Source organism: Beta vulgaris, chromosome 7 (genome assembly GCF_026745355.1).
Source record: "Beta vulgaris subsp. vulgaris cultivar EL10 chromosome 7, EL10.2, whole genome shotgun sequence".
Classification (NCBI taxonomy): Eukaryota; Viridiplantae; Streptophyta; class Magnoliopsida; order Caryophyllales; family Amaranthaceae; genus Beta; species Beta vulgaris.
The window spans coordinates 40,944,190-40,971,567 of record NC_079208.1 but is presented as its reverse complement, the minus strand read 5'-3'; the positions used below and the strand labels follow the sequence as shown (position 1 = coordinate 40,971,567).

The window sequence follows — 27,378 nt, the reverse complement described above, 5'->3', positions numbered from 1 at the left end:
CATAGTTAATCGAAAAGCTGATTTATTTTAGGAATAACGCGCAAAGGTTAATTTATTAAAAATTATTTTTCCCTGTCTTTTTGAATGGCATTATCAAGGCCTCCGACCCGCCATGTATGATTTGCCGCCTCTGATTGGAGCACCATTAATGCTATACTAATTTCTTGGATCATGAATACTATCGATTTGCTGGTCAAATACATCGTAATGATAATCGTCTACGATTCTTGTTAGATGTGTGATCTCTTAATATAATTGTTATTAGAGGTAAATTGAATTACAGTTTAATAAAAAGTGGGGTGATGACTTTAATTATTTTAGAGACATTTGGTAACCAATTGAGCTTTATCCATCACCTCCCTTCTAAGTAGTTGAAAGATAATCGCCAATTACATTATTCGACTTTTCAATATTATAAATTGCATACTTGTGAAGTGGGTTTCGAAATGAGGACACTAAACTTGTATCATCTATTTATATTTACGGTTACATTCTAGTTAAAGAGCTTGAGCTGTAAGATTCTATTTTAATTGCTAATTAAGTTGTTTTTGAACTTGAGTTGGTTTATGTATTTGATACTCTTCAATCAAGTTCATTGAGTGTCGTGGTAATATGGGTTAGCATAACACAATTCTTTTCATTGTGTGTTGCTCTAGTAATCTAGTTTAGGCCATGCTCTATCACTTGAAATAATGTGATATGGTCTAGATTTGGTACTTGGTCTCGACCAAATTTTTCTCAAGTGGTTGTGAACAATTGGATATAAATATGAAAAACATGCAAATTGAGACTCCGACCTAAAAATATTATTATTTGACGACTTTTACATACTTTGTATATTTTTATGTTAAAATTATTTGAGTGTCACTTGATCCATCTCAAACTGGGCCAATTTATTCGTGGCCTTGCCTGGCTTAAATGATCAAACTAATGTTCCTGGGATGGCTCAACCGAATTGTCCTTTATGTACTAAATAAGTGTGTATGAGGCGAACAAAGAAATGGATCCAAAGTGAGCGAAAATGGGGAAGAGATAATATCAGTACAACATTACATAACATCAACACCCGCCCCCATCACATCCCATTCATAGGATGGTTGTATGTTTGTGAGGCCATATATATATATATATACTTCCTCCATAACAAAATAGATGTTACATTTTCTAGATATTGTTATAACAAAATAAATGTTACACTTTCTTCTTAGGCAACAATCTTTCTCTTATAATCCTATTACATGAATCATCTTTTTTTCTATTGATTTCTCTTCTTTAAAAAAAAAAAAATATTACTTAAAAAAGTGTGTTTTTAAAAGTGTAAACTTGTTAATGAGAATTATTTTTTCTGGACAACTTTAAAAGAGTTTGGAGCCAATAAGAAAGAGTCTCGAAATGGAGTGGTAATGGCGGCAAAACCATATACCTTACATTTTTCCATTTTTATCCTTCTCATTTTATATTTTTTCTCCTTTTTGGTCCAGCAAATGTCACTTTCGCCGCGTTTGTCCCCCCCCTTACAAATTATTATTTTTTTCATTTTCCTAAACAATTTCCTTATATTTTCAATTTTTTTTAAAAATTCATCACAAAAATTCTTTGAATACTCTAATTATTCTTATTTCCATCGAATAGAAAGCAACTTCAGCAAAAAGGCCTTTTCCTTTCTCCCTCCTCTCTCTTCTCTCTTCTCTCTTCTCTCTTCTCTCTCCTACCCCGGTGTTGATGCCGCCAAAATCTCGACAATGTCGCCGTCCGACGACATCAATTCATAATCTCAATCGTAAGTTTTCTCTCTCCTCATTTTTTAAAATCAATTCATTAATTTTTTTCGTTTTCGCTTGATGATCTAATTCGAAATTCAAATAATTTTTGATTTCAGGAAAAAGAAATTTTATACATATGATCGGACGAAATTTCAATTTTATTGATCATCAGTGAGAGGGAGGTAGTCTTTTTCGATTCATGAAATTCAAATAATTTGCGATTTCTCGTCTCCTTAATTTTTTGTTATTCCTTTTGTTTGATTGATTGGAATTCAGCGTAAATTGAAGCCACAAAAATAGGACAAACAAAAACAAAAACAAAAAAAGAGGAGGAAATGATGTTTTATGGTGTTGTGAATAATTTTTAGGTTTGATTTTTTGAAATTTATGTCCTTAATTTTGGGTGTTGGTGATAGGTTGAGGAGGAATTTGGTATCTACTATAGTTATATATTGATTATTATTATTATCATCATTATTATTATTATTATTTTATTTTATTGGTGTATATAGAGTTATTAAACTCGTATTAGTATAGTATATCAGTAGGTAAATCATTTGTGGGTTGATTTTGGGTAGATATACTGATAGTAGCGTTTAAAGGGTATAGTTATAAGTGTTATATATATATATATATATAGGTATATATGTTTTCTTTGTTTCGATTGGCGGTATAAGCTTCTGGATTGGGAAGGTGAATTGGATTCGAGTATGAGCTTTTTCCGGTGGAATTCGCTCGTGATTAGAGGGTTTGAAGGAAAGATTTGTTAAGTGGGTCGAGATTTGTGTCGGGCTAGCTATGAGGAGTAACGTGCATGTACCCTTGGATCAGGGGTTTCATAATGAATCTACTGGCGGTGTTGGGAATAGCAGGTTACCAGCGGGAAATACTGTGAATAATAATTGTGTGTCTGTACAGACAGGAGAGGAATTCTCTTCTGAGTTTCTTCGTGATCGTCAAACTCCGAGGGTGGCCCCTCCGGGGTTACCTATAGGTCAAAATCAAGAGTTAAGAGCTGGATTTAAGAATGAGCATGATCGTCAAATGGGTTACGAAGAGCTTACTAGAATACTTGGTATCAGTAGAGTGGATTCTGAGTGTAGTTCTGAGGTATCAGATTTTTCTTCTGCACAAGGCTGTCCGCAAGAGGTTGAGCATCAGACTCGTGTTGGCAGAAGATGTCACATAGATGACCTTGCTAATGGCCTGGGTGCATGGGAGGCTAATGGTGTTTTGAACTTTGATCAGCTTAACCTTGGAGCAAGAGTACCACCAATAACTAGTCCTCATTCTCCTCAATTGTACAACCCTTATGATTTAGGCTCTTCGGATGGCTCTCAACCTGGCAAGTTGAGGATTCTGTGTAGCTTTGGTGGTAAAATTTTACCTAGGCCAATTGATGGGAAGCTTAGATATGTTGGAGGAGAGACACGAATGATCTCAATCAGGAAGAATATTTCATGGGAAGAACTTATTTATAAGACTTCTGGCATATGTAATCAACCACATAGTATAAAATACCAGCTACCAGGTGAAGATCTTGATGCACTCATATCAGTATCTTGCAATGAGGATCTCCATAATATGCTGGAGGAATATCACGGGATTGAAAGGTCTGCTGGGTCTCAAAGACTTCGAATTTTTCTGATCCCCGCAAGTGAAACTGAAAGTCGCGGTTCAGGCACCTTCCAGCAGGCCATTCCCGATTTTGAATATGTTGTTGCTGTTAATGGTATACTGGACCCTGGCCCTCGGAAAACCTCTGGAGAGCAGCTAATCACCGAATTAACTAAGTCAGGTGGTACACTGGATCGTATTCCGAGCTTTCATGGTGATTCACCTTCATCTCTTAATGGCATGGAAAGCAAGAATGGGTCTAGCTCCTCACAAGGGGCATATTTTGGTAAGGAATTTTGCAACACAACCAGGTCACCAGCTCAGTCTCCGTCGTTCTCTTCAAGACCCGCTCAGTACAATAATGTGAAGAGTGGTGGCATGCCATGGCATGAGGATAGCTTTTGGAAACACAGTGGTGAAAGCACAAGTTCCTTTGTTAAAAACCAACTGCCAGTGGATAGTTCCTGTGGTAAACCAGGTGTACCTGGTCGGGAATCCGATTTTGAAGCTCAACAGGGAAGTGGGGATTTTATCACACTGGTAACTGATGGTAGTCAGAATCACAATGGTGGTGGACCATCTCTGGTTTCAGGCAGAGAAGTTCAGCATGAGAGGTATATGTCACAAGTTGATTCTCGAGGCTTCATGCTGGGATCGACTGAATCATTGGACTCTCATCATGGTATGATTCATGCGTATTCGGATTCACAGCTGCAGCAGTATGGGGAGCAGGCCTCATACTGTTTGCAGGAGGGATTAAGCCCATCTTCGTCTTTGCACTTTGTAAACCCAGCAATAACCTCTCAAGCATTGTCTACAAGCCGGCAAGACAAGGTTGTTCAGCTGCAAGAGAATGTCCTTATTGTCAAGCCTGAAGCTCAGAATCAGCTGATAGATATGGATTTGACTGACTCCTGTAAGAGAGGTGATCTCCCTATTCCGCTTTATTCAGAGCATTTTGGTTGCAATCCATATCTTGAAAGCAGTAGCAATACTGTTAACGACATTTACCCAACGGGTATTGAAAACCAAAATAAACAGAATCCACTTGCGCAAAGCCCTTATGATTCTAATCTTCTAGGTCACCAAATGATGAACAGGGTTCCCAGCTCTGATTCCCTATTGCACCAGGGAATGATTGATCAAAATGTGTTTTTCAGTAAACCTGTAGAGCAAAAGTTAGTGAATGGTAACGGCTACCATATCAATGCTGATTCACAGGTTCCACACTTACACCTGCAGTCAGCGTCGACCACTTGTGATGCTTTGCCAGCTTCGGAGAATAAACCTAAATGTCAGCATGACTATCAACTCGAAAGCACCTCATCTGATATTGTTAAGATCCATGAAGATGCTGAGGCTCAGCTGTGTAATATCAGTGGGGGAATTATTGATGAAGAGTCAGGCAGATCACAGCAGTCTCATTGTCGAAAGAAAGAGATTGATATGCTTTCTGGGTCGTCTGGTGATTCTTTTGTGTCTCCTGGACAGCAGGATCTTGCATCCCCGTCCTTAGTTCATAATATTGATTCTCAATTCCCTAAGCATTCTACTAAAGTTGCTGCTTATGGAGGGGATAATATGCTCCATTCCGATAATAATTTTGATCATCCAAGTGAGAAGCTTGAGACTTTGGAACACAGACATGGGAATGATTTAACAGTGGCTAATAAAATTGGTCGAGCGGAGCCCTTGAATATGCAGAAGCACAATCAGGAGCCTCTGCTTGTTATTGGAGACGTGTGCAATTATATGCCTGAAGCAGTTAATTGTTCTTCTGCACTTACTCTTCATCCAGTGGATGTTTTCTCTGATAATGGTTCAGCTCAGCCAAGTGTAGCTGATGGAGATGACCTTCGCACAGAAATTGACTCTGAGGTATCAATATTTTGTACAGTGTCATTTCTGGCAATCTATCTGTCTACCTGGAGTTGACTGAAACTTTTTTTATTTGAATAGGATTCTAAGGCTGCTGGCATACATAAGGATGACTCTGTCATTGATGCTGTGATGGCTGAAATAGAAGCTGGCCTCTATGGACTGCAGGTGTTTTACATTTTTTTTTGTCTTACCGTGAAATATTATGTGCTTGTTGAGGTTTGTTTTTTTTAACAGGATATTGTTTGGAACCCATTATACTTTTGTTTGAAAAAATGTCAGATGGATTTAAAGTCTTGTTCATTTCTTGAACCTGTTCTGGTTTGTTTTTGATGGTCCTTTGGATCTTTTTTCCTTTCTCTTCAAATCATATAAATAGGGAAATAGTGAATGAGAATGCCTACAGGATTGCTTGCCTTTTTCAATGTCACCTATATATTTGCAGAAACTAGACATTTAGAATAGTTTCTGTAAAATGTTTTGTTGATAGATGATTGCTGTACAGATCATCAAGAATGCGGATCTTGAAGAATTGAGAGAATTAGGATCTGGTACTTATGGGACTGTTTATCATGGGAAATGGCGAGGAACAGATGTTGCTATTAAAAGAATTAAAAAGAGTTGCTTTTCTGGACGATCATCTGAGCAAGAGCGATTGGTAAGTCTTCTAAATGAAGTCGCTTTGTCGTTTATTTCTACTGCAAGAACACTAGGGGAAAAGAAAAATGAAGGCAAGGTTTTATGTTAGTATTAGAGTATATATTATAATATTATAGTCATATGTCTCTGTATATAACGTATAAACTGGACAATTTCACTCATATCAGACTGGAGACTTTTGGAGAGAGGCACAAATACTTTCAAAGCTTCATCATCCAAATGTACTCGCATTCTATGGGGTGGTTCCAGATGGAGCTGGAGGAACCTTGGCAACTGTGACAGAGTTCATGGTGAACGGTTCACTCAGAAATGTTCTTGTCAAGAAGGATCGGTAAAATCTACTCTCTTTGCTGTGCTCAAATTATATGCAAATAATATTTCATAACATGACTCTTCTGAGTTCTCTCTTCCTTTGTGTTTTTGGAAACTCATTTGACAGATCACTTGATCGTCGGAGAAAACTCATCATTGCCATGGATGCAGCTTTTGGCATGGAATACCTGCACTCGAAAAATATTGTTCATTTTGATCTGAAATGTGACAATTTGCTTGTTAACATGAGGGACCCACAACGACCTATATGTAAGGTACTATTGATAAGAGCTATCACAGATGAGAATCGAAACTTTATATGTGTGTTTTTCAGTATGTGTCTTAGGGATTTTTACTCTCAAAAGATATTTCTTACTTTGAGGAATTTTTTTATTTGCAAATTATGACCTGTTCGACATTTCTACTCCTTAAAACCTGAAGTGGATGAATATATAAGCCTTTTTTTCTAGCTGTAGTGTTAGACTACTTCTAAAAATTCTTGCACGTTTTGTTCAAATGGCTTCCTTTTGTTGAGCTAGATGGTTTGCACTCCAGACTACTCATATAAGGGTTTGTTTGGTTCAAAATATGGAATGTAAAGGGAATGACAACCAATAGAGAAGGGGAATGGTAGCAAAGTGACTACTTTTATTGGGTGGTTAGTTCAAGCCTTGGAATGGAAAGGAAATGGTCCATTACAACAAAGTAATGGATTTTGTTACTTGAAGAATGAGAGAAAGGTAACGAATTGGGGGAGTCCATTACAACCAAGTAATGGTAATGGCTTGATGAGGATTCAACAAGAAGAAAGGAAATTGTAAGTGATTCTGTTTCTTTTAGCCCAAAAAATAATGAACCAAAAATGCTCTTAGTTTATAATGAGTTTGGGCGAGTGGAATTCTATTTCGTGACCTGACATCCAAACTCTTAATCAGTACAGTTTTGATACAAACTAAGCAATTACAAACTGCTTGGTGTTCATCAAATTAAAGAACGAAAGAATTGTAAACCTTTTTTTTTTTCCTTCATAGTGGTAGCTTATTTAAGTCACCTCTTTTCAGGAACGAAGTCTTCGTCATCCTATTTTCCATAACTCGACCCACCATTTCCTCATTCTTTTTTCTCTTCTCCAGCAAAATGCTATCTTTTTTTTTTTCAAGGAATAACAAAACTAATATTAAAGTTAACTAACGTATGAAATTTCTATGACTATTATTTCTAATTCCGTCCTGATTTAATTTTTGGTATCATTAAGAACTGGCATTGAGTATTTTGGGAGTTGGACCCTATCCCATAAACTGTGAAATCATAGATTTGGCACTTTGGGAGTTTTATGAGTAGGATTACATGATAAGTACTCAAGAATTACATTTCTCGGTTTATCTACATATTAGAAAGAAAGTGAATTTTTTGATAGTACTGAACTTAAGTGTTGTAAAATTTGTGTTGGTTTTTTCATCTAAACATTAGGATTGAACTCTATTTATACTTTAATTTCGAAACCTTAACTCTTATAGAACTAGGACTGATAAAATTAGTCCATTAAGCTTTCAGAGATGACTATTAAATACGATTCTGAATGATGTTCAAATCTGGAATACTTGTGTGCACAGTGCACCAGCTAGTTGTTTTCCATAGGTTCTGATGTCCATTGGTGTTCAGTTCAGCTACCTGTCGCTTGTGATCTCAAATCTTGTGTATTAGTAAGGAATTCTTTGTGAATTTGTATTACTTGTCCAATATCTACTATGAATTCTTAATTGTTGGCAATGTTAGTTGGACTCAGAGTATTGCTGTCACGCACAGACTGATAGACACATATTGAGTGTCCAATTCTCCATGCTCTAGACGACAAGGGCCACTCCCCTCCAATGGGTATCATCGTCATTTTTACGTGGATGGTGGACCTATTCTGTATGTTTGATTAGTGAGTGAGTGTCATCATGTTTTGATGCAGTTTTCCATGAATGCTGCTGTCTTTGTGGAAATGTAAGATACTAACATATTCTTATGGTGCTGATTTATAACAATGTTCCTTGTTAATAATATGGTGGGATGGAAAGACCTGCATGTTATACCTGTATCTGGCTTCTTTATGCTGTTCGTATAGGCTGTTTATTATCTCAGATTTTTCCTTGGCCGGGGGGCGGGGAGGGGGGGAGGGGGTGGGGCGGGAGGAGGCAGTTTCTGATATGGTTTGGAAGCACAAAGAATTTAACTTTTTCTAGTGGTGGGAATATTGGATAGCCCTTGTTTATACACGTCTCTTGAAATTCCAGGAGTACTAATTGATAAATCTGTAGGTTGGGGATTTTGGCTTGTCAAGGATCAAACGTAATACATTGGTTTCTGGTGGTGTTCGTGGAACACTTCCATGGATGGCACCAGAATTGTTGAATGGTAGCAGCACCAAGGTTTCTGAGAAGGTTTGAGGAACATCTATGATTCTCTTTCTTGCATTTTGGTGCTAATCAACTATATTGATGAGAATATTACGGGAATTGGCAGGTCGATGTCTTCTCTTTTGGAATTGCGATGTGGGAGATCTTGACTGGCGAAGAGCCCTATGCAAATATGCACTGTGGTGCAATCATAGGTAAATAATTTTGGCCTTGACATGTACCGCTTTCCTTTTCTTCCTTGTGGTAGTTTACACCTGGTCTCTTTGTTGTAAATCGATGATTTTGGTTTGATGTATTGACACCATTTTAGTTTTTATTCCAAGTCTTCTAATCTTGTCTATATACTTTTGCATATGAAGACCATTGAAATAATACCAGCTAGGACTGTACTTGTTAAAAAGATCTTTAAGTCCTATTTTCTTTTTTAGTTGAATTTTAGCCACTTGATGTACAATATGTCTAGCTGAAGGCATCAAACCCACTGATAAGTTTGTCTATGTCATAACTTCCAAACATTTATCAATAAAAGTCCAAAACATCGAAAGGACTTGGCCTCTTCCAGTCTTATAGTATGTTTTAGGAATGTGCTTAGTCCATAGTTGGCGGCACTGGAGGCCAAGTTCCTTTCTATGCATTTTATTTCCAATGCATGTTCATTGGCAGAGAACACTAGGTTTTGCAAAGTGATTGTATTGGTAAGTCTATTTTTCCATCTAGAATCTTGTAATTGCTTTTGAGTTCATTATAATCTGTCCGATATCAGCACTGTCCTGTTTAGAAGGGTAAAACCTTTTGTCATTCATTGAAAATTGATCTTAGCCCTATTTTAATGGGATTCAGGCTCTAATATTGTTGTTGTTGTTGTTGTTGTTGTTTATAATGTGAGCTAGATTAAGGTCATCTTGAGAATACATATAAGTATTGTTGGCCAATTTTTTGTAAGATTAATTTCACTGTGGGAATCTGAAATTAGAATGTTGGAGAATTCAATTTAGAACTTACTGCACCACAAGGGCGTAAATGAATGGGAAAACTAAAGATGGATAAAGAGGTTTTTTCTTGGTGTTTGAGAGCTTATTACTTATCTTTAGTAGTGGTATGGCCTTTCTTGCCTTTGAGATTATTTCTGTAAATATGGAAGGTCTACAATGGTACAAACTGAATGTAAAGGTTCTAAATTACTCTTATCTATTTCATACTCATCATTTTAGGCGTTTGTGGGTTTTGAGATTGAACTTCAACTATTAAATCTTCTAAGCATGTATAAAGTAAAATATACTATGAAAAATCTTGTCACCTATTAGTATTAGATGGTTCTTTCATAATTATGTTCTAGTATCATATTGATTGTAAAATTTAGAAAGACATCAATGGTTAAAGTTTGACTTTAAAATATGTGATGCCTAATATTAGGAAATGTTTTATAATGTAGAAGCTCTTATGCATTTTACTCCAAAAGTGTCACTTTTTTAATTGCCTCATGCTTAAGATTTAGCTAGGAAAGGAATAAGAAATTAAGAGAATTTTTTATTTAGACATAGACGGTCTTAAGGAGACAAGCTACTGGGAAGTAGTAAATTTTGTTCATTACGTGTTGAATCATGCTGTTGTCCTGCTGGGGAAGGTAGTGGAATCAATTGAGGAGGAAGTAGGAACCTGGTTGATAAGTAAAAGCATATACTTCTATAAAGAAGTGCAACTGCAAATGGAGGATTAGCAGCGTGAAGCAGATATATGAATCTTATGTAAGTGTTGGTTTGACAAATATGTAAATTGTAAAGTTATTACTCAGCTCAAAGGGATATCAAATTTCACTAATCATCTTCCAGAAGTGGTTTAGTGCATTTGGTTAAAGTCTCTTACCTTTATTGGATGTTTGGTTTCACAATAGATGAACGCTTAAGGAGGATAATGTAATGTCTTACCATGGGGTTGAGAAACGTGATAACTAGGAGGAATTAGTTGTTACCCGCATAAAACAAAAACCACTACCCATCCCAGATACCAGACATTGTAACAGAAATGGTTTCTTGTTTTTCGATACCTAAAAATCCCATACCAAACACGCTCTTAGTGTCATCATGTCATTATAACTTGCTGCAGGCGCCTGCCATGTTGTGTTTAATAGTTCTCTATGATAATTGTCTCTTATATGTGAGCCTGTTTGATGAAATAACAATGCAGGAGGTATCTTGAAGAACACTCTTCGGCCACCAGTTCCAGAGCGCTGTGACCCTGAGTGGAGGAAATTGATGGAACAGTGCTGGTCAACTGAACCTGATGCTCGTCCTTCATTCACAGAGGTAACAAGTAGGCTTCGTATTATGTCTGCTGCTCTACCTTCAAGGGGACATACAAGGTAAGACTAGACGTTACATCTACGTTTTTTATTTTATTTTTATTTTTTGCTTGCATTGAGCAGTTCAGCCAAGTTTATGTTAAAATATTCTAATGTTGCTTCTATACATTTCCAGAACTCTCTCAGGTAGAGGATAAATATGGTGAATCAAGCAAGATCTTCACATTTTGTTAATGCTGTAATATTCCTACCAAATTTTCTTGTGCATAGTTCTGTCCAGTCCAATTTTTTCATTCTTTTGATACAAGGTCACATAATGTGGGCAGGCCTATGCCAGCCGTAGAATGGTTGGTCTACCATGAAATTTTTGCTGAACAGAGTTTTGTATATATACACCGTATAAGTTTTAAATGAGTTTGTTTTGCTGGGCATAATAGTAAATTATGTGTACATAAATCATTTTTTTCTTATCTGGCCTTATATTTTGATTGTTCTTGTAAGCTTATCATTTCCAAAAACTGTTATTTGCAAATTTTTGTGATTTTTCCCAAAAAGAAACACAAATTGTTGAATGAGATAGTCAGATAGGTACATATTAAGTTATTGTGAGGTGAGGGTAATCTTTTATGTTAATGAGTCACCTGTATAGAAATGACACAAGATAAAAAGAAATTTTCAGATTAGGGGGAGGGGTGTTCCCCTAATAAGTCAATACCACTTGTATTAAAGTGGCACGTCAAAGATAAAAAATTATTTGTTGTTTAAAAGTGATTTTTTTAACTTGATTGACTCATTTTTTTACTTAAATAGTTGCCTATTTTAGCTATAAATGAAGTGGTCATACATTAAATTATGGTGTATTACGTACTCCTAGTGAAATTGGTTTTGTTATTTTGTACTATCAAGTTGCATATGCAAATTGAACTTTTATTGAATGTCTCAAAATTATTTAAAATCGTCTAAAAAAAATTGAAATTACATTTATAATCTTTTCTTTTTCTCTAAACCACCAACCTCACCACCTGCCATCTCCTATTACCTCACTCCACCACAATTTACTTCCTGCCACCAACACCCTCATTGCTACAACCACTAGCCCCACCTCTAGTCCCCTCTACCATCTCTCTTTCCCCTATTTTCTTAAACACAACACCACCAATCTGCCACTAGTGAGCACCACCACTCAACCACCACCAGTGAATCTAATCGCGCCACCAAGCTTGCCGCATCGCACCACCCTTTCTCTGCTCTCCTTGGTCATTCTTCTTCCTACCCACACAACTTCACTTCTCTCGCCCCTATTTTCTCTCTCCTCCTCGTGAATCCCTGCGACCCCACACCACCGCACCATCGCTCCTTTGCCGCCGAGAGACCACCAGTAGCCGACGTATCTACATAGATTTCGGTGCCTGTTGGCTTGAAAGCGAATTCTTTTTTCTATACTTGGGCGATGGCCCAAGTGTACAAAAAAATCGCCTTCAAGGGTGGTGGAGGAGGTGGCTGTTGGCGGTGGTGTCTAGTGGTGCAGGAGATGGCGAGGATGGTAGAAAAAAGAGAAGGGGTAAAATAGTCTACTAAAAGTAAATTCGGTGCGATTTTAAGTAATTTTGGGGGGACGTTTAACGATCCCCTTTGCAAATTGGTGTTGCTTGTCACCCGAAAAATCTTCAGGGGTGATGGGACTCATTGACTCGCTTATTAGATGAGTAAAATTACTAAAATGCTCATGGTTTGGTAGCAATTTACAAAATAGACAAAAATCATTTTACACGATTATCGTCATTTTGTATTGGGTCTTACATCTAGATTTTGTGAAGTTCGTTTCAAAATTTCAATGAAATTCTATTAGTATTTAGTACGACATAAATAACAAAGAAATTTGATAAGTATAATCAAAGTTTAGGTGATTAAAGAAAATCAAGTTAAATAAAAAAAAAATCAGGCATACATCACGTGCATAATTTGCTTGTGTACTATTAATTCATTAATGTGATAACATAACAAATTTGAAATTAATTTAATATTTTTTTTTAGAAATTGCGTAGTATAGGGGGTTTGATTCCGAGACCTCAAATACATATACCAAAGTTTTAACCACTCAACTAAGTTGTATTTATTATTATTATAAAAAAAATGATATTAATAAATGAAATTTTTTCTTACCCAAGACATAGATCGGACCTAATAACTAGTTGATTTATTTTTCGGAAAAAAAAAAAACAAAGACCCAAGGGTCCAGAGTCAAGACGACTTCTCATTAATCCAAAAACGTTCACATTGACCAACTCTTCAATTATTCTTCTAATTTTTTTGCGGGACTTTCGTCTCAAGTTCTCAGTAAACCCTTGTCCAATTTCCCTAATTCCCTACAATGGAAAAAGATACAAGGAAAATGTGCTAAAATTTTCGAGAAATTTTGTTCCCAACTTCCAAAATCGTTTATTTTTTGGTGGGTCCCTTAATAACTAAATTTTCAGTCTTGACATGTGAGGTTACGTGCATGTCTATATAACAGAGGATGTATGTTTATGTAAATGTGTAAATCATACACCAACAAAAACCAAGCACAACCAGTACCAGGGTGAGAGAAAGATAGAGTGATGGAAAAAGCGTTAAACAGGCAGAAAGTGCTTCTACAGCACCTCAATCCCACCTCTCCTCGACCTCATGATGTTACTTTCTCTGTAAGTTCATATTCTACCCATTTTTTAATTAACAATTCAGTTCAGTTTCAACAATAAAAGAATTAATATAATTGCTGAATTTTTATTGGGTCCTAAAGTTTTAAATTTGAAGTGGGTGTATCTGTTCTTAGTTGTGGTGTTGGTACTTTGAAGAAATTTTTTTTGTAAGGTGAAAATTTATTATGGAATTCATGAGGGTGAAGAGAAATGGTGTCTTTAGTTATAACTGTACATAAGCAGTGTTTTATTATATGCAGCCTTGCAATCTTAAAATTGTAATGGGTTATGTTTGGTAATACTAGATGAAAATAAATCGAAAGTGATAATGAAACTGATAAGATAAAGTTGAAGCTTACTAATTTAACTATTTGACAAAATTTGGTGTTTAGGTTGATAAATTAGTTTGCAAAATTAGTTGTCAGAATTTTAGAAAGATTTTTTCAAACTTTCAATCACCTGAATTTGAAAAATAAAATTTTAACTTATCATTTAAGTTATTTTAACCACCTGAAATTTATTTTTAGGTACTTTCCAAATATTATTAATCATTTTAGCACTTAAAATCTATTAGCACCTTATCATCTGGAACTAAAATGCTTTTCCAAACAGAGCCTAGAGTTCTCTGTTACTCCATCTTTTCCAAAAATGTTGCTCCATTTTGACAGTTGACACTATTTACTTGGTAACTTTGACCGTCTTTTAGTTGATATACATAAGAAAAAACATAGTCATGTTAGATCTTATTTGATTCGTCCCAATTTGTATTTTCCAAATATATAATTTTTATATTTTTTTCATATATGTAACTCAAGATATTGGTGTTTAAAATTGCATCTCGTAAATTGTGAAAAAACAAATGTAGCAACATTTTTGAGACAGAGGGAGTAATTCTTAGGGAGTTAGGATTTGATGGAATACATTTTCCATGGAAAATGGTTTTTTTTGTGGAAAATATTTGTAGGTTGAAAACGCAAATAAATACTATGAAGATGTTGGAGTGCTGGAAAATGGTTTTCCTTCAAATTGTTCACCTTGATCCCTTATACAACCAAATAACGAAAAATGAGGAACATACTTTCTGAAAAATGTTTTCCTCCAAAACATACCGAGCCTAAATCTGATATTTCTACTAGACTTGTCAGAAATATACACAAACCTAAAAATTTGGTCGACCAAAACTTTTCCACATTTAACCCAATATTATTGTCTAGAGCCAAACAATCCTATAAATTTGTATCGAATTCGACTCGTCTTGTGTTGATCCACTCCAACCTGAAAACTTGTACATTTTTATGTAATAAAATAAGATTATAAAGTTTTCCTTAACAAAACAACTTCAAATATTAGGGGGTGTTTGGTAAGATTAATGGAAACGGAATGGAAAGGATTTTGATAAGGAGGAGAAAAGGAAATAATAACCGTTACCTTTAATAGTCGTTTGGTATCCTAGTGGGATGGAAACAATTGAGAGGTTTATGATTGAGGAAGGAAACGTGATTTGTTTCCACTAGTTTGATAAGGGTAACAAATGGGGGGATCATGTTTCCCTCCGGTAACAGAATTTGTTACTTAACACTCATACCAAACAATTAGAAATGGAAATGCTTATTTGAATCCGTTTCCTACATCAAAAAATTTCATACCAAATACCCTCTTAATATCTTTAGATACAATTTTGGTTTCATTGACATCGTTTATATGGATCAAATGATTGTTTTTTTAATGGTGGCTATTTAAAATGCATATTTCTATATTGATCGAGTCAAGGCTATATTTTTCTATTCAGAACTGGAAAGGTCATACAATTCCTTAACCTATTGGGTTAACTTGGAATTGAAGGCCCTGAGTCTTAAGCAAGGACTGTCTGACTTGGTCGGTAAGTGACCCGACCCAAAAGTAACTCAAACTAGAAATAACCTAACCAGAACCCAACTGACCCCTTTCATTAGTGTATGTCTTATTTTTGATAACAAAGAAGTGCAGATGATTTAATGAGCCAACTTTATGAGATTAAGTTTTGTGAATATTGTTGGTCATCTGGTATTAACCAAATTCTCCATTGCCAAAGTGATTGTCTTCTGGTTTAGGTTGGATTTTATAAGTTATAAAGGCCTCACATTATTGATTATTGTATGAAGCCATCCTTAATTACCTACTTCATATTCCAAGTTCATACTTTTTTGATTTTGGAAGTTACTATACAATTGCATAGGAAGATAACATTCATATTCCAAGTTCATACTTTTTTGAACTGCCGATGATAGTTGGTGTTATTGATTAAGTACTACTTTCTCATCATATCCAAGTACATTGTGAAAATTGTGATGCTAAGAGTAAAACTAATAAAAATTACCATGCCATTTGTCAGGACGAAGTTTAACCTCTTTTCTTATTGGGTTTATTTTGATATTGCATCAATGCCTCTTTTCAGAACTCAAAATAACTTGATATTGTCCCGCCTTTGTTTTTTTTGTCAATTTTTTGGGATACTGATCTACAAAGTAGACTTCGGTTTGCTCTTCCGGAGATGATGGAACGTATCATAGAAATGCTGCTTTCGGAGATGATGTTGTAATTGTTGCGTAAGTAACCTATCATTGCTCTTGGAGCTGTTGGTTGTTATGGCATGTATCATGTATGTGGCTTGTTTAAATTTCTTCATGTCATTGTGAATTTATTTGCTTCTAATGTTATTAATTCATGAGATATCTTCAATTGTGGTGTGGGTATTGTATTGCAAGAAAAAAGCACAAGTAGAGAATATATCCCTGTCAAAATGTTATCCATTTATGTCCATCTCTTACTTTTCCTTTTAATTGAATGAGACTTAACTACATGCAACTGAACAGTGCTTGTCGAACTCCAATATGTAAAGCAAAACGTGGTGGTTTCAAAGACACACTCGCGGATGATCTTCTTGCTCCTGTATTGAAGGTGACGGCAGTCCTTTCCCTCATGCAACAACCTTATGAAAATCAGATTCTTTATAATAATTTTGATCGTAACTCTTAACTTACAATATTCAACTACAGGCATTGATACAGAAGACAAATGTAAAACCCTCTGAGGTTGGGGATATTGTGGTGGGTACTGTTCTGGCCCCAGGTTCAGCAAGAGCAATGGAGTGCAGGATGGCAGCATTCTATGCTGGTTTTCCAGGTCAGTATAGTAGTTAAGGGGTCGTTTGGTTTATTATTTTTGGGTTTCAAGAAACAGAATCAATTACCGATTCCCTTTCTTCTTGTTTGGTTCAACCCCACATCAATCCCTTACCATTACTTGATGGTAATGGAATCCCCAATTTGTTACCTCCCCTCCCCTTGAAGTAACAAAATCCATTACTTGAAGGTAATGGTTACCCTTCAATTCTATTACTTGGCTTGAAACAAACACTCAATAAAAATTATCAGTTTTGTTACCATTCCTCTCCTCTATTTGTATCCATTCCATTTCCATTTGATATATTGAACCAAACGACCCCTAAGTACTTGAATCAATGCTTGCTTGCTGAGGTTTTGTTGTGGTACTTTATAGGATCAAGCTGAAACTATTTTGCGACCCATTACATTTCTATTTCAACTGAAATTGTGTTTTTAGTCTCAGTAAAAACCTTTGATGTACCTCTGTTCTAATTTTTGTGAGTACCGGTAGAAACTATTAAGGTTCTTAACAGCTGTTCTACTGTACTTAGCATAATTATGGGTATGTTTTGAACAATGAAAATTATATAGAGGACCTGATTGTTTTTTCCCTCTTTTTTGTTTCAGACACAGTGCCCATCAGAACTGTGAACAGGCAGTGTTCATCAGGTCTTCAAGCAGTTGCTGATGTAGCTGCCTGCATAAAGGCAGGATTTTATGACATAGGTCAGAGATATATGTTTTATATACAGTATCTGTTCTGATTTGTAAGACTTGAGCGGAAATAGCCTTTTTGCTTGGGATTAGATTACTTTCATCTGGCCCTCACCCTGCCTTAGACTATAGCCTTCTGCATTCCTAAAGTTCTTATTGTTATATGCCAACAGGGATTGGTGCTGGAGTGGAGTCAATGACGATTGATCGTGTTGATGGTCCTCGCCATATTAACCCAAAAGTATATTTCAATATTATATTTTCTGCAGAATTCGTAATTATTAAGCTGAATGTACTAAGGATTGGAACATTGGGGAATCTTTGTTACAGGTAGAAAACTTTCCTCAAGCAAAAGATTGCCTTCTTCCCATGGGTATAACCTCAGAGAATGTCGCGCAATATTATGGTGTGACACGGCAAGAACAAGACCAGGCGGCGGTAAGGTCCATTCATATTTTAAGTTTGTTGCATCTCCTAGGTACCTCAAATATTAATGTAGTCATGATATGTGTTATAGGTGGAATCTCATAGGCGAGCTGCGGCAGCCACTGCATCTGGAAAATTCAGACAAGAAATTGTTCCAGTTTCAACCAAGGTAGACATAGAGTCTCTATGATAGAGATGAAGTTTCTTTTTCATTTGGTAGGGGTATTATGTACAGATGCTTATGTGTTTTTTATTGCCTAGATTGTGGATCCAAAAACTGGAGAGGAAAACTATGTAACAATATCTCTTGATGATGGAATTCGGCCAGGCACTAACCTGGCAGATTTGACGAAATTGAAGCCTTCTTTTAAGAAGGATGGTACTTCAACAGCTGGTATGTGAAATTGGACTTGATGTAGACGTTAATTATGGGTGAAAGAAATCGTTGTTTCATACTCAAATTTGATCCATTTGCATAGGTAATTCTAGTCAGATTAGTGATGGGGCTGGAGCAGTTCTTCTCATGAAGAGGAGTTTAGCAACAAATAAAGGGCTTCCGATTCTTGGTGTATTTAGGTAAGTTCTTCTGTGGACCATCGATGGAAGCTAAAAGAAAGCATTGTAGTTTTGTTAAATTATGCTCATTTTCTGTCACCTTTCTCATTCATCATTAAATTATATTTATACAACCTAAGTAGAGAGTCCTACTTCAACTGCGTAATTAGGAATAACAATCCTATTTCTAATATACATCATATATAGAGTCCTAACAAGTTTGCAATCAGGACAGCTTAATTATATATAATTTGTAGTGTGGATCTTAATATAATTGATGAACTTTTCTTTTTGCATACGTCAACCCCTTCAACCTGAACCTCTCAATGCTCAAGTTGATCTAATGTGCTTTCTGCTCCTTTTGAACCCTTCTTGTTTATTGTTTTGTGTGTGCTTCTAGGGTTTCAAGCATTTGATTAGTATCTGGGGAGGGTCTATCCTCGTCAGTCTTCACATCCCTCCATTCATTGTGTAATAAGCAGCTGACCTCTGACCATCTTTGGCCTTCCTTTCAGGTTTCTTGAGCTATTAGCAATTTGAATCCTTTCTTATGTGTGGGTGCTCATCAAGTAATTTTTGGCTCTTTGCTCAATACAACATGGTATCTGATGGCGAATGTCCATGACAATTTCTTGGTCACGGACTCATCTAGGCCGGATGTTTGCTAGTAGGGTAGTGCCTCTTTACCAATGAAGAGATGAGACTATTTTAGCTCAACCTGAGGATGTCTTAGAACTTGTTAAACAATTATCTTTTCCTTGTGTATTGTGGAAATGATTTCCTACTGAAAAGAACTAGTAGGCCTCTTATTAGTTATTAGGTTTATCTGTCAAGTTATGTACAAGATTTCTTCATTTTAGTTTTTTTTTTTTTTTTGTGGGCATCAAATCAGCTAGGCCTCTTATCTTGGTTATGTTAGATACTGCATCACTCACCCCTAAAAAAAAAAAAGATTATCACTGACTGATTTTCTGCAATTGAGCATGAAGTAAATGTCTGATCTCTCTTTCACTTGAGGCCGTTTGTTTATTGTGATCCAAAGTTAAATCTATAAATATGGAATCTATGCTTGTAATTAATGTATAGACTGGCTACGCAAGGTTTGAAATTGACAGAACAAATAAGCTCATTAATGAGAGAAATCAGACAAAACCATGAATCTTATTGTATGCATGTTTAGATCTTCTTAGTTCCCGATTCTCAATTTTATCCTGTGATCCTCATTTAGGAGCTTTGCTGCTGTTGGTGTGAATCCTGCTGTTATGGGGATTGGCCCAGCCTTTGCCATTCCTGCTGCAGTGAAATCTGCTGGGCTAAAGCTTGATGACATCAACCTGTTTGAGATAAATGAGGTTAGTCCCCTTAACAGGCTGTTACATATTTTTTTTCTTGGTAACAGCAACATCATTTCTCAAATTTGTAGAACTTCATTTTTGCAGGCCTTTGCATCGCAGTATGTATACTGCTGTAAAAAGCTGAACCTCGATCCAGCAAAAGTCAATGTTAATGGAGGAGCATTAGCACTCGGACATCCTTTGGGAGCTACTGGTATGCGTTTTGCCATTACTTGATTTTTTTTTTCTCGAACTACCTAACTATATATCACTTTTTGAATGAGCACACTATATAACTTTTTCTGGCAAACTACCTCATAAGTTTTTCTGGAGTAATGCTACCTTCAAGATAAAAATAACTTGAGTTGACCATCATTTAAACATTTTATTGGGATAGTGAGGATCCTTTGAAATTTAGACTTTTAGAGCCCATATGATGATGAGTTGAGGGCCTTATTTAGATCTTTTTTGAAACTTAGATGTAGTGTATTTTCTTAAAAAGTGCTATATACAATTATAAGTAGTAGTTGTTATTTATGCGTTGCTAAAAATAAACTTTTGCTGGTGAGTTACTGATTAGTTCATTCTTGGCTTGCTCTTTTGTCAGGTGCTCGGTGTGTGGCAACTTTACTGAATGAGATGAATCGCCGAGGAACAGATTGCCGTTTCGGAGTCATTTCAATGTGTATAGGTCTCTTCCTCCCTCCGTTCTTGCTGCCCTCTTCTCTCGTGCACGCATTTGTGTAAAATGAATCTTGTATTACGCTAACTGTGGACTGCATTTACAGGCAGTGGCATGGGTGCTGCAGCTGTTTTTGAACGAGGTGATCATGCTAATGGATTAACTAACACTCGCGCTGCTCAGACGAACCAATAGCAGACTGATGTTTTAGCAGCATGATACCTTTTTCATTCTATCTTCCTTTAGAACTTATAAGCAGATTCTCTCTACATCGCAGAACATTATTCAGCTGATAATAATTATGTATTTTCCATGATGCTCATATACAAAGAAGATTTGCTTAGCAATAATACAAAACTTTTCTTGTTCTTCCTTTACAGTTTACAAAACTCAGTTCTTTTCTTTTTATCTTTACTTCATTTATATACCCATGTCTAACGCTATCTAAAGTTGACGTGGGTTAAAAAAGCTCTAACAATTTTAACCGACGAAATTAGACTCCCTCGTGAGATAGGGTTCGCACTTCCTTGCGAAATAGGACGGCTCTTCTTCCCTGGGTCGCTTTTTCGATCATGGCGGAAGATATGTCAATTCAATGTTCTAGACTACAAATATCTGATACTGAAAACGAAATTGTGGACCTAGGTGATACTATTGCGCCGGAGATAGATGAACAAGTCTCGTTGATGTTGGTTGGACGTCTCGTCACAGACCGACCTTTTAACCTTGACGCTTTTAAGAGGACTATGACTATGGCATGGGCGGTTTCGAAGAAGGTTGTGATTCAATCGGTGGCAGCCAACTTGTTTGTGTTTCAATTTTTTCATTGGCGGGACAAGGAGAAAGTCATGGAGGGTCGTCCCTGGTGTTTTGATCAACATCTTTTGGTGTTGAATGAATTGTCGGGTAACGAACAACCTGCGAGGGTTCCGCTGACGTTGTCGCCTTTTTGGGTACGTATCTATCACTTACCTTTTAATTGTCGTGCTGATGAGGATATTCGTGCCATTACTGCTGTGTTGGGATCGGTGCAATGCATTGAACCTGATGGTTTAGGACTTAATAATTATAGGCGAGTTAAAGTATTGCTTGATATTAATAAACCCCTGCGCCGTATTCAGAAAATAAAGGGGAAGGATGGTACTATTCTGTCTATTGAATTTAAATATGAACGTCTACCATTTTTTTGCTTTCTTTGTGGCATTATGGGGCATGGGGAGAAAGATTGCCCTACTACTAACGAGGACCCCCAGAACTGTAATTTTGGGTGGGGTCTTTGGTTGAAGGCTTCTCCTCGAAAGGGGCGGTCTCGTTATATGGAGGAGGAGGCGCAAGTTATGGCCAACCGCAAACTGAGTTTTGTGGCTAAGATTTCGGACACATATTCAGGCTCTCTACTTCCACGTGATGGTGGGGGTAGTCATGATAATATTCAAGTGGTGGAGATGGGTTCGAATGTTGTTGGTACTGTTGCTGAGGACCCGGATAAAAAGGAGACGGGTGTGGAGGAGTGTGTGGGTGCAGGTGAACAAAAGGGTGTGAGGGAGGAGTGTTTGGGTGCAGGTGAACAAAAGAGTGCGAGGGAGTTATTGGAGGGGGAACAAGAGTGTGCGAGGGTGTTGGAGGAGAGGCTCGATCCTGAATTGGTCGAGTTGAATAGGGGGCCAGATGCTGGGACGGAGAGCTCGGAGGACGGGGTGTCTACCGCTTTTGTGATGGGAGTAGGGAGTCTAGAATCTCGCAAGGTGAAGAAGGTTGTGCGTAAAGGGGGAAAGGCTGGAATGCTGAATAGTGGTAAACTTTTAAAAGGGTCAAAGGGGGCGAAAAGGAAGGAGTGCATGGCAGATGAATGTGATGATGGTTTCGACGTTCACATGACAGAGGCCGAAATTATGGGTAAGAAATTGAAACTTGATGATACTTTTGATGGGAATGTGATGTCCTTGACAGTAGCGGAGGTTGGAGTATACCAACCCCGCGAAGGACAATGAAAACATTGAGTTGGAACTGTCAGGGGTTGGGCAATCCCCGGACAGTTAAAACTCTCCAATCGTGGTGTTGGAGAGAGCGCCCGAGTATGGTCTTTCTCATGGAGACCAAGATAGATGCTACGAAGTTACAAGTTGTTAGAGACAAGTGCGGTTTTATGGACGGGTTATGTTTGAGTAGTAGGGGTTTGTCGGGGGGTTTGGGGTTCTGGTGGCGAGATGTGAATGCTAGGGTGGTGCCTTATTCAGCTCACCATGTGTTTGTGGAAATTTGTGATGGGAATAATGTGCCAGTTTGGGCAGCGGTGGGTATTTATGGATGGCCGGAAACGGAGAATAAGCATAGGACCTGGAGGTTGATGCAATCCCTTAAGGTGTCTTCTCCTCTTCCTATGGTATTTTTTGGCGACTTTAACGAGATACTTCACGGTTCTGAAAAAGACGGTGGTGTGGCTCGACGGGAGATACTTATGGATGCTTTTCGGGAGACGATTGAGGGATGTGACCTGCGGGATTTGGGTTTCCGTGGGAGTACTTTTACTTGGCAGCGAGGTAATGATCCGGATACGTTGATTCGGGAGCGGTTGGATAGATTTTTGGCGTCTGAGGATTGGTGTGCTTTGTTTCCTTACTCTTGGGTGCGGAATTTTCCCATTTATAAATCGGATCATGCTCCTATTCTTCTTTCAGCAGATGTTGCTCCACCACGACGGTCGAGGAAAAAGTTGTTCTATTTTGAGGCGTTATGGCTTTCCAAGCCGAAGTGTCAGGAGGTGGTGAGGCAGGCGTGGGAGAGCGAGGCTGGAACGGGTATTGAGGGGCGGATAGCTGCGTGCGCAGCGAGCCTAGGCACGTGGGCTGCTACGACTTTTGGTGATCTGAAGAAGAAGGTGAAAGACAAGGAGGCTGAGCTTGAGTTGTGGCAAAATAAGCCGCCGGATGGGGTGATGCTGGAGAGATGTCGGGGATTGGTGAGTGAGTTGGATGAGCTGCATCGACTTGAGGAATCTTATTGGCATGCTAGGAGTAGAGTAAATGAGTTGAAGGATGATAAATACCGCGTATTTTCACCACAAAGCTAGTTGCAGGAAACGTCGTAATACCATTTCACAATTGCAGGATGTAGATGGCGTTTTGAAAACAGATGAGGAGGAAATTGGTGATGTTATTTCGAATTACTTCATGGACATTTTTTCTTCTTCTTCTCCGTCGGGATTTGATGATGCATTGGCAGGTTTGTCTAGGAAGGTGTGTGATGTGGCAAATGATGCGTTGATTGCTGAGCCTACGAGGGACGAAATTTATCATGCTTTGTTTCAAATGCATCCTAACAAAGCTCCTGGGATTGATGGCATGCATGCTTTATTTTACCAAAAATTCTGGCATATTGTGGGTGATGATGTAGTTTCTTGTGTGCAAAATTGGTGGCATGGTAATGTTGATCTGCAGATGCTGAACAAGACTTGCATTACGCTTATTCCTAAGTGCCAGCATCCGATCCAGATGGGGGATTTCCGGCCCATCAGTCTGTGTAATGTGCTTTACAAGGTGATTTCGAAAGTTATGGCTAATAGGCTCAAAGTTATTCTCCCTGATTTAATCTCTTCACAGCAAAGTGCTTTCGTTCCTGGTCGACTTATTACGGATAACGCAATGATAGCTTTTGAAATTTTTCATTATATGAAGCGTTCAGGAGACGGAAGAACAGGGTCAATGGCCTTTAAGCTTGATATGAGTAAGGCTTACGACAGAGTCGAGTGGTCTTTTCTTGAGAAGGTGATGCTTAAGTTGGGTTTCTGTGAGAGTTGGATTCGACGGGTGATGGTGTGTCTGTCTAGTGTTACTTATTCGTTTAAGCTTAATGGGAAAGTGCAGGGAAATATTATACCATCGAGGGGGCTTCGGCAGGGAGATCCGTTGTCCCCGTATTTATTCCTCCTTTGTGCTGAGGCTTTTTCTGCGTTGTTGACAAGGGCTGCAGGTGATGGGAAAATTCATGGAGCCAGGGTATGTCGTTCTGCTCCTCGGATTTCTCATTTATTTTTTGCTGATGATAGTATTCTTTTTGCTAGAGCTACACTTCAGGAATGCTCTATGGTGGCTGATATTATCAGTGTATATGAAAGAGCATCTGGTCAGAAGATTAATTTTAATAAGTCTGAAGTGTCTTTTAGCAAAAATGTGAATGTGACTAGAAGATGTGAGATTCGCAATCTGTTTGGAGTTAAGGAGGTAGTGAAACATGATAAATATTTGGGGCTACCAACTTTGATCGGTAGATCCAAAAAGGCTGTATTTTCTGTGCTTAAAGAGCGAGTCTGGAAGAAGTTGCAGGGATGGAAGGAGAAATTGTTATCCAAAGCCGGAAAAGAGGTACTTATCAAAGCGGTAATTCAATCTATTCCAACCTATATGATGAGTTTATTTTCTATTCCTGAGGGTATTCTTGATGATATAAACTCTTTGTGTGCCCGTTTCTGGTGGGGGGGTAAAGGGATGGAAAAGAAGATGCATTGGGTAAGTTGGGAGAAATTGTGTCTGCCGAAATCCTATGGTAGAATGGGATTCCGTGATTTGAGAACTTTTAATCAAGCTCTGTTGGCTAAGCAGGGATGGAGGTTGATGTGTGATGTTGGGGGGTTGGCTCATCAAGTTATGCAAGCTCGCTACTTCAAGAATGATAACTTTGTAGATGCGCGACGAGGTTATGATCCTAGTTTCGTGTGGCGGAGTATCTGGGGAGCTAAGTCTCTGCTTCTAGAGGGATTGAAATGGCGGGTCGGGAATGGAGCAAATATTAGAGTGTGGGATATGGCTTGGCTACCGGGGGACTCGGTTTCGGTGGTTCCTACCCCAAATGTGGAGAGCCCGGGGGACTTAGTTGTGGCGGACTTGATAGGGGAAAATGGGTGCTGGGATGCGGAGGCTCTGTCACTACACCTTACGGGAGGATGCGGCATTGGTGCGGGATATTCCTTTGAGTGAGCGACAACGGCGGATGTGCAATATTGGTGGCCCGCGAAGGACGGGATCTACACTACAAAGTTGGGATATTGGCTTGGTAGACTTGGTCATGTGCAAGGATGGATGAACCGCTTTGGAGGACGGAATGGTGATGCGTGGTCGATTATTTGGAAGATGGGAGGGCCACCGAAACTTTGCCATTTTCTATGGCGGGGTTGTGTGCGTGCTCTTGCTACAAGAGGTCGGTTGAATGAGCGACATATCGTTGCTGATGGTGCTTGTACTTTTTGTGTGGGGCACGATGATTCGATTGTTCATGCTCTATTTCATTGTTCTCTTGTGACCCGAATTTGGGATTCCTCTCCATTTCAACAGCATATCATAGATTGTCCATTTTCTGGCTTTTTGGATTTTTTCATGTGGATGCATTCTAAGTTGGATCACTCGGATTTATGACATTTGCGAGTCTTGCTTGGGCTTCTTGGTCATACGTAATTCCGTGGTACATGCTGACCCATGGAATAACTCACAGGTTGGTGCTCTTGGTTTTTTGAAGTTGGTGACAGATTATAAGGCCTATGCTGGGGCGGTTTTCACTCGGATGTCTGCTGCTACTTTTCCTCACTCGCGTGGCAGCTGGGTACCTCCTCCTGCTGCTCATTTTCGTGTAAACACTGATGCTGCGTTGCTGGGGGATGAGGGAGTGGGCCTGGGTGTCGTGGTCCGGGACGAACTGGGTGTGGTACGTGCAGTAGCAGTGCGTCGAATCCGCACGCAATGGACAGCGGCACTGGCAGAGGCTATGGCTGCCAAATTTGGCCTTGTTATTGCGCGCAATTTGGGGTACTTGAACGTTGAACTGGAATCGGATGCGTTAAGCCTTGTTAAATCTGTCCATGGCAAGATGAGGAAGAGCTCCTGTTGATTTGGTGCATGAAGATATTGGTGTGCTGAGTGATGTTTTTACATCTTTTTCCTTTTATCATGTTAAGAGATGCGGGAATACGGTGGCTCATTTAGTAGCTAGACTTTTACCTTTGAATGATGTTGAACAATTGTGGACTGATGTGTTTTCCGCAAGGTGTATTAGCCTTGGCGGAGCTTGATTTTGTTTAATAATATTTCTCACCGTTTCCCCTCAAAAAAAAAAGTTGACGTGGGTTAAATTTTTAGATTATTTGAAAATGGGCCTGGGTAACCCAATAAAGAGGAGGAGAGTTTAGACCACTTACAAGATAGGAGGTTCCATCCTAAAACCAATTGGTGATAGGAGGAGTAACTCCTCATCTTATAAAGTGTTTTATTCTTTTCTCTTTCTCCAAAGTGGGACACTCATAAGTGGACATTTAATGGGTTTCAACACACCCCTTCACTTGTGAGTGTCTTTAGAATTTAAAACTAACTGGAAAGATAATCAGAAATAATCCTTTTAGGGGCTGGACATCCTCTTAGGGGCTGGACATCCTGTCGAGGTAAACCCTTACCCAGTTGGTTGATTAGAAGCCCAGTTTAGAAGAGACCCACAACCCGGGCTCTGATACCATGTTAAATTTTTAGATTATTTGAAAATGGGCCTGGGTAATCCAATAAAGAGGAGGAGAGTTTATACCACTTACAAGCTAGGAGGTTCCATCCTAAAACCAATTGGTGATAGGAAGAGTAACTCCTCAACTTATAAAGTGTTTTATTCTTTTCTCTTTCTCCAATGTGGGACACACACAAGTGGACATTTAATGGGTTTCAACAACGTGCACTATTAAGTTTCTCTCTGTTAACCAACCAATAATATTGGTCACTCCTTCTCTCACTCATCGATCACGTATTTATATTATAAAGTTGGGAAACCTCACTAAACACTAACTCATACTCCCTCCATTTCAAAATATAAGGCACGCACGATTTTCGTGGTCGAACTTTGACCGTTAATTACTCTCAATTTACGTGGATACAAAAATTAAAA

At 38.2% G+C, this 27,378-nt stretch overlaps 3 protein-coding genes across 5 annotated transcripts; all 3 read left to right on the top strand.

Annotated features, from left to right (window-relative positions):
• The first annotated feature begins 1,616 nt into the window (after positions 1–1,616).
• Positions 1,617–11,399, top strand: LOC104899446 (hypothetical protein). Of its 3 annotated transcripts, XM_010686642.4 has the most exons (11): positions 1,619–1,780; positions 1,880–1,945; positions 2,404–5,258; positions 5,340–5,426; positions 5,764–5,916; positions 6,086–6,249; positions 6,358–6,505; positions 8,534–8,656; positions 8,739–8,826; positions 10,817–10,991; positions 11,107–11,399. In XM_010686642.4, exons 3-11 carry the CDS (start codon positions 2,562–2,564, stop codon positions 11,126–11,128), a joined length of 3,657 nt encoding a protein of 1,218 aa, XP_010684944.2. In that variant the 5' UTR covers positions 1,619–1,780; positions 1,880–1,945; positions 2,404–2,561; the 3' UTR covers positions 11,129–11,399. The 3 variants fall into 3 exon arrangements, 2 of the variants coding, with proteins under 2 accessions (XP_057252306.1, XP_010684944.2); XR_007276591.2 differs by lacking the exons at positions 10,817–10,991; positions 11,107–11,399 and having other exon boundaries at positions 1,617–1,780; positions 1,880–5,258; positions 6,358–6,500; XM_057396323.1 differs by lacking the exons at positions 8,534–8,656; positions 8,739–8,826; positions 10,817–10,991; positions 11,107–11,399 and adding an exon at positions 6,832–8,375 and having other exon boundaries at positions 1,617–1,780; positions 1,880–5,258.
• A 1,831-nt stretch (positions 11,400–13,230) lies between these two features.
• Positions 13,231–20,838, top strand: LOC104899444 (3-ketoacyl CoA thiolase 1, peroxisomal). Its single transcript, XM_010686640.4, has 14 exons — positions 13,231–13,615; positions 16,121–16,197; positions 16,465–16,549; positions 16,648–16,774; positions 17,383–17,481; positions 17,643–17,710; positions 17,800–17,907; positions 17,987–18,064; positions 18,157–18,289; positions 18,375–18,471; positions 19,679–19,802; positions 19,890–19,998; positions 20,392–20,475; positions 20,573–20,838. Exons 1-14 carry the CDS (start codon positions 13,532–13,534, stop codon positions 20,659–20,661), a joined length of 1,362 nt encoding a protein of 453 aa, XP_010684942.2. The 5' UTR covers positions 13,231–13,531; the 3' UTR covers positions 20,662–20,838.
• A 1,705-nt stretch (positions 20,839–22,543) lies between these two features.
• LOC130589540 (uncharacterized) lies at positions 22,544–26,343 on the top strand. The gene is made up of 3 exons (XM_057390820.1): positions 22,544–23,515; positions 23,574–25,435; positions 25,854–26,343. Exons 1-3 carry the CDS (start codon positions 22,544–22,546, stop codon positions 26,341–26,343), a joined length of 3,324 nt encoding a protein of 1,107 aa, XP_057246803.1.
• The last annotated feature ends 1,035 nt before the right edge of the window (positions 26,344–27,378 follow it).